General features: G+C 46.3%; 1 protein-coding gene across 3 annotated transcripts in view; it reads right to left on the bottom strand.

The window, feature by feature from the left end:
* The window catches only part of Antxr1 (ANTXR cell adhesion molecule 1), a 185763-nt gene that overhangs the window by 152286 nt on the left and 18867 nt on the right, over nt 1–14610 (bottom strand). For all 3 annotated transcript variants that reach the window (XM_038320077.1, XM_038320075.1, XM_038320076.1), the window contains exons 2-3: nt 9359–9430; nt 5390–5461 (exon numbers count right to left, since the gene is read on the bottom strand). In XM_038320077.1, the coding sequence (XP_038176005.1) occupies nt 5390–5461; nt 9359–9430 (144 nt within the window). The remainder of the gene's footprint in view (nt 1–5389; nt 5462–9358; nt 9431–14610) is intronic.

Genomic DNA, 14610 nt, shown 5'->3' with positions numbered 1-14610 from the left:
ATTCAGATCTATTTATTTCAACACCAGCTTTTATTATTAAGAAAAGATAAGATACCAAAAAATAATTCCTTTCATCTCAAGATGGCAAAAAAGCGTGAAACAGAGGAAATGAGAATCCATAATGGTAATATAAAATAATGAATCATAAAATTGAAAAAAACATACAAAACAGAAGTATTGATAAATTTAAGGAACAAACAATTAGGCAACTGAGAAAGCTTGAGCTAATAAAATATTTCATTAAAAGGGTGTGTGTGTGTGTGTGTGTGTGGTGTGGTGTGGTGTGTGTGTGTGTATACAACTGTACAGGGCCAGGGATATGGCTCAGTGACACAGTGACACAGTGATACAGCACTTAGATAGCATGTCCAAGCCCTAAGTTCTACCTACAATACCCAAGAGAAGGAAGAGTGGGGGACAGGGACAGAGAGAGAAAGAAGTGGGTGGCAGAGAGAGACAGAGACAGAGAGGAAGATAGAAGAAAAAGTTTTGTAAAAACCAGCAATTTCCCCTCAAGACATTATTTTTTAAGTTACTTCTGGAGTCGCAGGCTGAACTGATTGTCCACGCTAAAGTCCCATGGATGCTCCTATAACAATTATATGCTGCTTATGAAGCCTGTGGATTCCAAACACCAAGCCCACCATGTCTGTGAGTGCTAATAAAACTAGGTGCTGGAACAGGTGATGTTCCACTCACAGTGGGAACAGTTAACCAACACTGAATGCAACTTAGGAAAAAAAAGCTCAGACCTTCCTGGAGGACATACCCCAGAAGTGCTAAGCACCCTGAAATAACAGTGAGTGCTGTGTCGAAAAAATGCCTCCCAGGGGACTCGGATGAAAACCCCAAGGATATTTGGAACACTAAAGAAAACCCTAAAAGCACATGGTTGGAAAAACCCACTAAAGACCAAGGAGATTTTTGCTCAATATTAGAAATGAGGAAAGACTGGTCCTCCAGATGTTGAAACTAATTAAAACAGCGTGGTTGGGTGTAGAACTGCAGGAAAACAAAGTGGAACCATAACAGAGCAGAAAGCAGTGCCCAAGTCCACCCAGGCCACTTCTATGTGGCTGGTTAAAAGGCTGCTCCACAGCAGTTCTGGGATGCCGGTTCCCAGCACAGGAAATGTCAAACATTGGCCCCATGCCTTACATAGCAATAACTTGGGGCAAAACTTAAATTAAAAAATGCAAAATGCCATAAGCAAAAGCAGTAATAACAGAGATTATGAATAAGAATGTTAGCTTTTGAATAATGTACAATAAGAATAATATATTAAGAATAAAGCATAACCAAATACAACCAGAAATGTGAAAATCAGCCAGCACTTTAAAATCTTTTTAATGGTTTCTACTCCCATGGTATGTAAAAACAAAGAAGAACTATATGAGCACATTAACAGACAGCACAAGGGCCCTTGGTGGCACCCACCAGCTCTCTGGGTTTCCGCTAAAGTGATAGACTCCTCGGACACGATCTCATAGTCAGAAAATAACATGTTTGAAGTGTTCCAAGTAATGTCATGATTAAGACTTGAAGTTTTCAGGGCCTCGTCTGTAGCTGTTAACGCAACACTGCTGTATTACAATACTTCAGTCGGCACTGGACATGCTACTGTGGCCCATAGATCTTGGCTTGTTTAAAATGAAGAAGATGAGCAACTGTGGAAGGGGACATGACCTGACACAGGCTCTGACTCAACCAAGTTCAGAATCCAGAGATCAGAAATGAGTTCTGCCATTAGCCTGTTAGTAGACCTCAGTGAACTTCCGGAATCTCAGTGGCCTCATTTGTGGAAAGGAAGGAAAGCCCAAGCCTTCCACAGCCTACCATGGCCTTCCACAGCCTTCCACAGCCTTCCATGGCCTTCCACAGCCTGCCACGGCCTTCCACAGCCTGCCACGGCCTTCTACAGCCTTCCACAGTCTGCCACGGCCTTCCACGGCCTTCCACAGTCTTCCATGGCCTTCCACAGCCTGCCACGGCCTGCCACAACTTGTCACAGAACAGCAGCCACAGGAATGGTTAGAAAGTGAACAAAGCTGAGAAGAGTCAAAACCCCCCAAAGATGGACCACACAAGTGAGTTTCAGATTTTCACTTTCTCTTTTCTCTTGTGGTCTTAACTTGACAATAAGTTCCATGTGGTAGATGAAGTGTCTTGGAAAGGCTGAGAAAATCCCCATTTCTGGGAATCCTGGGGAGAGGAGCCTCCTACTCTGGCTTTGCCTCAGAAGATGGCTGCCTCTTGGCAGCCTATCTGACCAAAATGCCAACAGACACCCCCTCTTGGGCTGATTCTGGAGTGCTTCTGGCGACTCCTAAGTCTGTGGCCAAAGCTGGAGGTCTCAAGGTCACTCTGGTGCTGCACCAGGGTAGGTTCCAAACAGCCTGGTTTCATTAACAGGGAGGACACTGAAACCTCTGTCCACACTAAAGATAGAAGAGTGGCCTGAACCCAGGTTACAGCAAACTGAAGCAAAGAAAGGAAAACAACCCCCCCCCCCCAAGGTTTAGGCAATATAAAAATAAAGCCACGTTCTAAAAACTTACTCAACAAATAAACACACCTAAAGACATGATAAGCTCTCATGGGGAGCAGCGATAATGATGCCAGTCCCAAGAAACTGGAACCGTGGCAGACATGAACACAGGTACATGGACCACCCTGTGAGGTCACTGTGGACACTTGGAATGGAGATGAACCAATACTTGACAGAGGCACGGAAGTTTCAAGAATTTAGAACTGAAAAAGTAAATGTCTGTAATAAAGGATTCAGCACAGGAGCTGAATGGCTGAAGGAAGATGACAGAGGGAGGAGGGAGTACTGGCCTGGGAGCAGAAATCATCCACCAAGAACAGAGAGAAGGACTGGAAAAGATCTAAAGCAACTGTAGGCCTGTGTGGAGTAACACGGAGATGTCTTTGCCTGCTCTGTGGGAGTCCCAGAAAGAGCAGAAAGTAAACGCTACAGAACAAATGAACAAACAGCTTGTACAGCGGGCTTGTAAACTTGCCAGATCTAGAAATGACTTTACAGACTCAATACGCTCTGCCCAGCCCCCTGCATCATCATCAAACTGCTGAGAGCTAAAGACGAGAAAGTTTAACAGTGGTTAGGAATCGCTGCCGTAACTGCACACAAAATAAGGACTTAATGACACACCGTGAGAAACCGGAGAGGACTACGTCATCGTTCTCATTGTGGTTCATTTACTATGCCTCAGCACGCAGCCGTTTACACTTTATTTCTTCAATCTTCCCATAGCTGTCTGAATGCATTTTGGAACCGATGAACATATCAGAATACATTGCTAATATATCTCTAATATTATGCTTTTTGATTAACATATGTTTTCATCTTGTTAAAATGAGAATCTTTCCTGACCAATGAATGCCTTGTTGTTTTGTGTGGGAGTGTGTGGGAGTTCTAGTGTAGGCATGGGCGTGCATGTGCACAGGATGTGTGGGAGTTCAAGTGTAGGCACGGGCGTGCATGTGCACAGGATGTGTGGGAGTATGTGCTGGCCCTCAGGTGCCTTCTTGAGGACGGATCTCACCTAGATTTGCTGAGCAGGCTGGCTAGCTGCGTGCTGAACTTCCAGGCAATCTGCCTGTTCTCAGCACCCATCCCACCATGGCTGGGATAGGAGGCACACTCAGTCTGCCTTGGTAACGTGGACTGGAGTTCCAAACTCAGGTCCTTATGTTGCCTCATGTTGGCAAACCAAGCATTTTACATCTCTCCAGCCTGGTGCCTTTTATCTTCACAAGTTTCTTTTAAAACTCTATAAACTTTGTCAAATACACATAGGGTATATCAGCATCCTTGACTATCTCAGAGGGATGCTGAGAAGAGCAAATGCTCTCAGAAGAGACAGATTTCCTGTAGTAATATTTCATTTGTATTTTATTAAATAAAGCTTGTCTGAAGATCAGAGAGTAAAACAGCCCCACTGGTCAGCCTTACAGACCAGGCAGGGGTAACACATGCCTCTGTTCCCAGCAGTGCACGCCTTCAATCCCAGCCCTAGAGAGGAATATAAGATGGGAGGAGACAGCTCTCAGGAACAATCTCATTCAGAGATTCCTGGAGGCAGGATCACCATTTCAAACTGAGGTAGAGCCAGTGTCTGGTTGCTTTGCTTTTCTGACCTTCAGGTTGAACCCCAATTTTTCTCTCTGAGTTTTTATTAATCGTGCTTCAATTCCAGAATCCAACAAACCATTGTAAGACAAGGTAGAACTGGATCAAAAAACTCGATCCTTGCAGCCTCTCTCCCTAGGGCAAGTGAGTTTGACCACTAGTCTCCTCTGTACGTGGTAAGATTGAGTGTGTGTCGGGTGCATGCTTGACCAAGCCATGCAGTCACCCCCGGAGGCTCACAACCTTCAGCAAAGTGGGGGTGCTAAAGAAACTAGTGTTAATGCAGAACCCAGACTCTTGCCAAGTTAAGTGTATGGAGAGTGGGGCTAGCCACTGACTCTCTGGGTTCCATCTCGCCATGTGGTCTTGGCTGCTGTAATGTCATTGGCCACATCTGATGTGCAAATGCTGGCATATACTGACTCTCCAGAAATGTGAGCTAAATAAAACTTTTCTTTATATAAAGTACCAAGTCTGTGGCATTTTGTCAGAGCCACAGAAAGATGGACTAACCCTTGCCCTTCCTGCATTTCTTTTTCCAGTGCACCTATATTTAAGTCATCCAGGAATCCCACGTTCCTACAGTGCTTCCCTCAGGTGGACCATGCCTCATTTTTCAGAAAAAGTATTCAGTGGCATGAATGCGAGGAGACTTTTCATGGCCCTTCCCATGCATCATGATAACTAGGAATAAGTGGCGTGTGTTAGTCACCAACGGTCTTCATGTGTGATGTGGAACATGGTTAAATCCCTGAGAATGTTTGTCAAAACTGACATTTTCCCTTACTTAATTAAGCTTTCCTTCTATTTATTTGTGCCACAACTTTCCTCCTTGACAATCACACAGGGACACATTTCAGGCTCTTACCTCCCAAGTGGAGTATTTACTGGATTTCCAAAACTCTAGCTTACCAAATAAATCCAATCCAAATGGGTAAAAACACAATCCCTAAAGAACCAAATTGGTCAACATTTTGCTCCAACTCAGCAGATGGAGTTAACATTCAAATGCAAGGCTCATCTAAACATGGTCCAGTTATTTAAAACATCTCACCAGTGTCAGGAAATGTCATCGGAAGCCACTGCAGAGTGAGCCAGCAGAAGGCCCAGATGCAAACATCACGGCTCGAGTTAAGAGATAGATGTTAGATAGACGGGCACCTGAGATGCCAGGAGGCGCAAATCTCAGGGCTACTCAGGACAGACTTTGAAAGGACGTGTGCAGAGTCCCCTTACCTGTCCTCAGTTAGCTTCATTAAGGTTGTCCCTCGAGTGGAGAAGACAATGAAGGACATCCTTAGCTGTGGGCTGAAAAGGAGAGAAACTCTGTTAGGTCAGACAGAACACCTGAGGCAGATCAGTCCCTTCCCAGCTTCCTTCCTGTTTTTGGCTTTATGACATGGCTCCCAGCACTGAGACACCACCTAGATGGGAGTCCCAGTGGGTGTGGCAAGAGTTTAGCCAATGGCCACCTTGAAGCTCTGAACCAAGCTGCCTTCTATGTCTCCCTTCTGACAGGACACTGTCACAGAGTAGATATATCACAGTAAGAAAGATGAACTCTATCCCAACCCAAGACTTCCCCAAAGGGAGCTTATCTACAAAGTGTCTGTGAAATGGGGAATCGTATCACCTAAGTCTGACAGCCTCTCCAGAAGAAGGGAGTATCTCAGAAGGATCGCTGTTCACTTAGCTCCTCCTCAGCTGCCTCTGAGGGAAGAGGGGCAGCTGGGCCACAGAGAGTCTCTTCTGCTCGGTGGCTCTATGATTTATTCAGCACTCAAAAACTTTCAGTGTAAAATTCACTCTCTGGGTAACAGGGCCGTCTCATGTGAGGACTGGCAAGAAGCGCTGGCAGCCTTCACAAGGCTTGGCAACTCGCTGCCATCCTGCAGGGCGCTTGTCAGAAGGCCAACTGGTCAACCAGCATAGCACCAAGCTGTGTCTTCACAAGGCACTGACCTCACAGAGCTGAGCTGATAATGATCCTTGAACACACAGACCTCTTTTCATTGCTTAGCTTCAGGCCCGAGGCTCAGTTGCCTGCCCATCACGGCTGTCTCCTAGCATCACCCCTGACGCTGCTGCATTCTCCGTGCTGCTCCCCAAGTTATTTATCATGAAACATAAATCAGATCTTGTCTTTTAACTGCTACAAAAGCTTTGGGCACTCTTAGTACTTTCCATTATTTCTATGTGCCTGATGTGTCTTTGATTGGGGGTTTTTGCTGTGTCTGCTTTAGCAGAGTGAAGAAGCAATGGTGATTGGACAGGCAGGAGGGCGTCAGCAAGAAAGTAGAAGTTAGAAGAGGAACCAAGGCATCCAGGAGTCTAGAGTCAATGGCATGGAATGGACAAAGTGGGAGAATGGCCCTAAAGGTGGGCAGTTGGTCCTCATGGGTACAGGAAGGACAAGCATGCAACTCTTCGGGGCAGGACTGGGTGCTAAGGGAACATCTGTCTGCTTCCCTCTAGGCTCTCAGTGGCCAGGAAATGGGGCTACTTCCTGAGTGTGATGGGAATGAAGCGTAGGCCTGGAGCTCAAGGAAAGGGTGAAGAGTAAGAATTATTTTTAGGAAGGTGAGGGGGTCAGAACAAAGGGCAATTAAAGGATTTCAACTCAGAAAGACCCTCTGCAGTCAGCAGTGACATATTATGCTAGTGTCAACCCATTTTATATTGGCTACCTCTACCCCACAGTGTGCTATTTAAGAAATAAATAAAATCATCATTCAGGTTTTGAGAAACCCGCACACTGATTTCATAATAGCTGCACCGGTTCACACTCCAACAACAGCAGATAAGGCTTCGCCCTTCTACACATGCTTGCTGGAATTTGTTTTCTTGGTAACAGCCACTCTGACTAGGATGAGACAGAGTCTCAAGGTAGTTTTGATTTGTATTCCTCAGATAATTTTTCTGAGAACTTTCTGTTCAATTTCATAGCCCATTTTCTTAGTTTTTCTTTTCCTGATGATTAATTTTTGAGTTGTTTGTATGCTTCGGATGTTGCTTCTCCTATAGGTCTGTAGCTGGCACAGGCTTTATTTGATTCTATCTATTACTTCTTCACTTGATTGACAGCTTCCTTCGCTACTCAAAAGCGTTAAATTTCACAAAGCCCCGTTTGTTAATCATTTGCCTTATCTTCCCGTGTAGCCAGAGTCTTTTGCAGAAAGTCTTTACCTATGCATATATCTTGTAGCAGTTTCAGAGTTTCAAGTCTTCAGTTGAGGTCCTTGATCCTCTGGAATCTATTTTTGTTCAGGGTGAGAGATATGGATCTAGTTTCATTCTTCTACATGCAGATATCCAGTTTCCCCAGCAGCATTTGAAGACAATACTCCCCCTCTCCTTATTCAAGAGAGTACCTGGCACTGTTAACAGCCCTTGGACCATTGCAGAAACAAAACTCGGTGACAGACTTGGCCCCTGCACACAAGGGATCTGCTATGGTCTGGATATGGAGCATCTCCTTGAAATCTTATGTTTTGATGCCGATGTAAGCAGTGTTCCGAGGTGGGGCTTCAGATTGGATCAAGAGACACCACCTTCATTGATAGCTCTAACTACTGATAGAGTCAACATTTGAACAGTCTGCTGAGAGGTAGGGAAACTGTGGAATATGGAACCTAGGTGGAGGAAGTGGGTTACTTGGTGGTGTTTTCTTGGTGTTCTACCAGGTCTCCAGTCCCTGCCTGATGCTGCCTCTGTTTCTTACCCACCAGGAGGCAAGAAGCATCGCTACACCGCACATTAGGCCAGGAAGCTCTACTTCAGGACAGTCTGAGAACAGTGGAGGTAGCAGGGCACGAAACCTCTGCCACCATGAACCCATATGAACCCTCCTTCTAGGCTGCTCTCCAAGGCGTTTGTCACAGAGACAGGAAGTATGACCAACACAGAAAGCACCTCGAGGTCTAAGAGTAAGCCTTGTAGATGTCTCTGGTTTTTTCTTTCTTCATCTGTACAGCAGAAGACTGGGGTAAGTATTGACTCAGTAGCCCCACCGTGTCTTTGATTCTAATATAGTGAAGAGTATGGAACCGCTGATGGGCCTGGCAGACAGCACTGGAGGCCACTTCCATGCAGATGCTGGGCAATATGGCGTCACACGCTTAATCTTTGTCTGTTCCTTTTATGGAGCCTCTGTTCATCCAAAGTTAAGCCCATTGCTAGGGTTGCACAGGGAGCTTGGATTCAAAACTCATCTCGCCCAACTGGATCCTCTTCCACTGGGCTCCTCAGCTCAGAGGGAGAAAAGAAGACAGCAAGTGGAGACAGAGCAGATGCTGTCAAGGACTTGGATGTGGATGTGCTTTGTGTCACTTGAAAGGGTCACTGGGTGAGAGTGCAGGAGAGGATGTTTGGCTCCATAACAAAAAAAGACTTTAAACTGAAATGACCCAAAAGGCAGGAATTTCCCACCAAAAGCTTTTCAACACGCGGCTCCCCAATGGCTCTCAATCTAGACTGTCATATCGAAGTTCAATGATTTGTCGAAATGTTTGTTTAGCATCACACATACATGGTCTCTCACCTTGCCCGTACCTCTTCTCCATGTTCTCCTCTCAGCACCTACTTTCTAAGTCACCCGGGTTTAGGTGATTCCTGCTGCAGATTCAAGGCTACCCTTCCTTTCCTCTTAGGGAAGTAAGAGCATGTTGCTTGACAGCTAAGTATGGGAGGAGGATGTGTTACCCTGGACTCAGAGGACCCTGTGCTATAGAAATGGACTGAAGAGTTTTGTGCTCGCTCACATTGGTCTCCATGGAGACCATCTACCACTAGGGGACCCACATCAGCCCTCACAATGCCCACACCAGCTGCATCAAGGATCTTGACAACACAGTGCAGGTGCATCCAGAAAGCTGTGTGACCCCACAGATGGTGATGTCACCTCCTTTAGTGGGTGCACCTCCAAAGTTTATAGTGACCATGCTCAAACCTGCCTGGGAAGATGAGGTCAAGCCCACAGAGAGAGGATGCAGGGGTCATGTGGCCAGCCATGACTCGCTCAGGGCTGTGGTGTGTTCACATTAAAACCAGAAGGGCTGTAAGCAAATTGGCATGAGCTGGTCACCTAGCACCTTACCCACAAGTCTGCTCAGTGTGCACTTCCACCGTGTCTGGGAGTTTTCGGAACAGTGGATGGGCTGGATTTACCACCAGCCATGAGAAAGGGGACTGTGGAGTGACACGCACCTGATGAATCTGTGAGCCAGCTGCTCCACAAAGTAGTAGATTTCATTCCAGTGGTGCAGCACGCTCCCTGACCTGCGGGACAAAGCGGCATGTTGTTAGGACCTTGTGTAGGGTTCCTCTTCAGTCTATTGCTCTATGCAGAACCAACCCATAAACTGGGCTCGTTCCTTACTTGGAACTGGAATAAATTTGGAAATTATCTATAAGGCTGTTTTAAAATTTTTAAGAATTCCTCCAACTCCATCTCCCATTGCCAACCCGGCCTCCACTCCAAACTCTTACAATGAAGCAAGCAGACAAACAAAAGCCCTGGGGTTCGAACAGATCACAGGCTGGCTCCAGTTCTTGATAGCACTGTTATTTCTTTCTTTCTTTCTTTCTTTTTTTTTTTTTGTTTTGTTTTGTTTTGTTTTTCGAGACAGGGTTTCCCTGTAGTTTCTAGAGCCTGTCCTGGAACTAGCTCTTGTAGACCAGGCTGGCCTCGAACTCAGAGATCCGCCTGCCTCTGCCTCCCGAGTGCTGGGATTAAAGGCGTGCGCCACCACCGCCCGGCCCAGCACTGTTATTTCTATGCTCCTCTAAAAGACTTTATTCCAATTCCAGCGAATAAAATCAGCAAACTGACTGTGGTGGTTTGAATGAAAATGGCCTCCATGGTCACATAGGGGCTGGCATTATTAGGAGGTGTGGCCTTGTTGGAGGAAGTGTGCCACTGGGGGTGAACAGGCTTTGAGGCTTCAGATGCTCAAGTTGGCCCAATGACACACTCTCTTCATGCTACCTTTGGGTCCAGATGTAGAAATCTCAGCTACTTCTCCAGCATCATGTCTGCCTGTGTGCTGCCATGTTTCCTGGCATGACGATAACCTCTGAGCTGTAAGCCAGCCCCAATTAGATGTTTTTCTTTTTAAATTTGCCATGGTTATAGTTTCTCTTCACAGCAATACGAACACTAACTAAGATACTGACATAAAAATTACATATCAAGTCTTAATTTGTTTATAAATACAGATATCTATAGAATTTTTAAATAAATCACTGGATAACTGAATCTAGCAGGTTTCCTAAATAATAACCAACCAATTGGTGGACTTTATTTTAAGAAGGCACCGAGAGTTAAACATGGAGGGAAATCTTTTGTCTCTAATGTGGTTATTTAGAAAAATAAATAAAAGAAGAAAATGGCTCAGCCTCTCACTATCTCAGACGGGAATGCACCCACCAAAGAGAGGGAAATCAGTTCTCTGAAAATATGCAGTTGTGGGATTTTTAGACTTGGAAAGGCTTTTGAATCTTCTGGATCTGACATTGTGATATTTATAATCTTCTGCTCACCCCCTTGACTCCGCCTGTTTTCCCACAGTGCGCCTGCTCAGGCTCTCACAGCAGGGACGATCTTAGCCTTTGTCTCTCAGATCTGTTATGCCATTTCCCTTAGGTGCACAGATCTGTGTACCGGCAAATGTACCGGCAAGTACCGGCGGTACCGGCGGTTGTAGGGGTTAGGGAATAACTACGATAGTCCTTTTATAATTAATCAGTTTTAATACAAGGGGAAATAAGGGAACTTACAGAACCAAGGGTCCAGCGGAGCAGAAGGTACGCGGGGGAGAGCAAAACGGGGCTCCTTCCGGTGCCCCGATCCTATTTAAGGGTATCCTACTTCCCTGGGGCAGCCACGCCCCTGAACGCAGGGATTGGGCCAGCTGCCCCAACAGATCTGTGCAGCCGAGCCCCAGCCTGTCCTGCTGGGAGCTGAGGCAGTGGCGTGCTTTCTGCTCTGACTCTTCGTATTGTGAACATTTTCTGCTGGGGTCTGATTTCGTTTTACTCATTTATTTCTGTGTGTTATTTGGGTACATGTGTGTGCATGTTTGAGTGTGTGTGTGCACATATGTGTAATATGTGTGTGATACATACACATGCATGCACTGTAACCTGAGGCCAACAGAGGGCATCAGATCCGCTGGAGCTGAGCTGGAGGTTGTGAAACCCTTTCCTCCCCTTTCTTTTTCTTTTCTTGGTTTTGCTGGGTGTTATTCTAGGTCTTTTATGTTTTAAATTTAGTGTCTTAATTATTTGAAAATTGCATCCACATATATAATGCTCAATTTTTGTTCATTTTCACCCCAACTCCCCTCTTCTACCCCCTCCCACTGAACCCAGCTTTCTAAACAAAGCCCTTTCTCCACTAGTTCTCCCGCTGCCTAACAGGAACATCTTTCCAGTGCCACCTAACATCAGACCTCTGTGAGAACCTGGCCACACTGAGAGCAGAGACTCAGGCTCGGGAGAGAGGAGCCCTTCAGTGCACTGTAAAACAATGGGGTTTTACACCAACAACCCTAGCTGAACCCAAACCCCCACTCAGGAGGCTGGCCACTCCCAGCGAAGCTGACCTTTGGTAGCTCAGACGTGGCCCCTCTCACTCTGAGCTTAGAAGCAGATTCCTGATCCCAACAAGGAGAAGCCAGGGTTGGCTGGAGAAATGGCAGCATGTATTCAAGCTCGGCTTTTCTCCACTCAACTGTGCGTTGTTAACCTTATATGGTATGTCATGTCCCATTTGCCTGCTAAGAGTTAGTACCTGAACCCCAGCCATGTAGGACTAATCTAGTCATTGCTATCCATGCTGCAAGGTAGAAACCAAAACTTCTCTCTAAGCCCAAATATAAACAGTACCAAAAGATGCTTTTCCATCGAACTTGGTGGGTTTTGTGGTAATGGGACTAGTGAAGGATCTCTTCTCGGGATTTTTGTGTCTCTATTCTGTAAGTACAAATTCCATCAAACTTTGGAATTAAAATAGCTTCCCAGGAATTCTAACTGGGCACAGCATCACAGAATCCTCTGTTTGAAGATTCACTTGATTCACTTGGGATCCAATCAGAGCCAAGATCAGTGTCCTCTCCCAGTATCAACTGTGGTGGCTTTCGCAAAAGGGCTCACTACTCCCCAGGGAGGGAAACCACCCTTGTTCACTCTACGTCTCTATAAACGATCACTGCAGAGGGCACTTGCAAAGCTCCTTACTTTTATTTGTCTAGTTTGTCTCCAGCATTTGAAATAGGATAAGAAGTCAAGAACTATTTGACATCACACCTAGTGAGGGATTCTGTATAGAACAACCTGGCATTGCCCTCAGGTGACAGGCCAGGCACTTGCAAGGTTTAATAAGCAAAGAGTAGGGGCAAAGACAGAATCCCAGATTTTACCCATTTCTTTTCTGAACAAAGCTGCATTCTTTCCTGTTTCTGAGAGTTTCTAAACCCCTGCGGTTAAATGCCTTAGAAAACACATTTGTTATACAAGCAACCAGAGCATAAATAAAAACGTAAGCAAGCAAGCATGTGGCTGGATCCACTACCAGCAACCTCTTACCAGGGAGAGCTAAGTAGCTAAGAGAGAGATTACAAAATGGTCAGGCCCCACTCATCCTTAGCCCCACCTGGCTTAAGTCATTGGTGTCAGTGACCCTCTTGGGTCCCCAGACAATCCTGGGTGGGGATGGATGCATTCAGTAGACTTCAGGAAGATTGGGTGGACCCAGAATTAGAGCCAAAGCCCTCTTGCCACTGTGTGCCTTCTCCCAGCTTCGCCCCACACAATTCTCTCTCCTTTGCTCCTCTTCCTAAGAAGCTGGAGCCCATGCGGCCCAGGCCTTATCAGCTGTTGCCTTGTGGCCACAGCCAAGTCTCCCTCCTGGACCTTCCACTTCTACTTCAGACACCACTTCAGATCCAAACCACGCCACTGAGCCCTCTTCTCTGCCCTTGGTCTGGGGACACACATCCTGCTCCATCTGGTTCTGTGAGGCCTCTACCAGCCAGGATGTTCAACTCTCCTTCTGCCATGTGACTTCCCCTTAGTCAACCCAACTGATGGCTTTGAAAACAATGACGCTTACCCTGCAGAATGCAGTTAGGGAGTTGGGAAATCAGCGACTGGGGTATGGCCAGCCTTTTTTTTTTCTCACAGAAATGAAACAAAACAAGATTGAAAAACCAGAATGTGCTGTTGAAAATAACCGAAGGCAGCGCTATAGGGAATTTCTGGTCGACTACAAGTACGGTACAGGCGCCGTGGTAGGATATCAGGGTTTTTCTGTGGCTCGTGATTCAGAAGATATCTTAACCAGAGAGGTGCTCCCTTCTCCACTCTGCCTTTCCAGCGTGCGTGCATGCGCACGCGCGCGCACACCCACACCCACACCCCCCCACACACACATATACACGCACCACAAGCACACTTCCACCACACAAGTACTCACACATTCATGTACACAAAAGCACACTCACATACATAACACATACACATGCATGCATATAGCCACCACACACAGACACCACACACAGACACCACACACACACCACATACTTACACAGACCACACACACACACACACACCACTCACATGGACCACACACATGCCACACAAATAGTTGCACAAACAATACACACTAACATGTAACATGCATATACACATACTCACACATGCACACACACCACACTCACATGTACCTACACATGAATATACACACACATACACACAACCAAAAAAAAGCTTACACAAATTTTTTGACATGAACTACTGGTACTATGTCAAGTTGTTACTGGTGGGGAAGTGACAAACAAGGGTCCACAGGACAGGGTTTTAAAATACAGCATAATCAAAGCAACTAGTTCCCTGTCAGAAACACAAGTGTAGAAGACAAGTAAAAGGTAGACCACCACGAGGCTCACCTCCAGCCGCAGTCGGACAAGGGCACTGGCAACCATACTTCTTCCCCACAAAGCAGACATGGGCACTGCCCACCATACATCTCCCCCACAGCAGACATGGGCAGTGCCCACCAAACATCTCCAACACAGCAGACATGGGAAGTGCCCACCATACATCTCCCCCACAGCAGACATGGGCACTGCCTACCCCGCAGTGACCTGCTTCCAGGCATGAGGACTAAGGCCGGGGTCCCTGCCGTCTTCACCTATGAGCATGTTTTCATTTCCTTAAATGGCATTGCCCACATCATCTGTCACGTCTGCATCTTCTCTATGCTACGGCAGCAGCGTGCAGTAGAAGGATGCCTTCGCTTTGCACAAGGCCTGGTGTGGGAGGGCCTTCTGTCTATGTGTTGTTTTGATTGGTTAATGAATAAAGAACTGCCTTGGCCTGTTGATAGGGCAGAACTTAGGTAGGTGGGGAAAACTAAATGGCATGCTGGGAGAAAGGAGGCAGAGTCAGAGAGACGC

Source organism: Arvicola amphibius, chromosome 2 (assembly GCF_903992535.2).
Source record: "Arvicola amphibius chromosome 2, mArvAmp1.2, whole genome shotgun sequence".
Classification (NCBI taxonomy): Eukaryota; Metazoa; Chordata; class Mammalia; order Rodentia; family Cricetidae; genus Arvicola; species Arvicola amphibius.
This window is presented reverse-complemented; position numbering and strand designations above follow the sequence as displayed.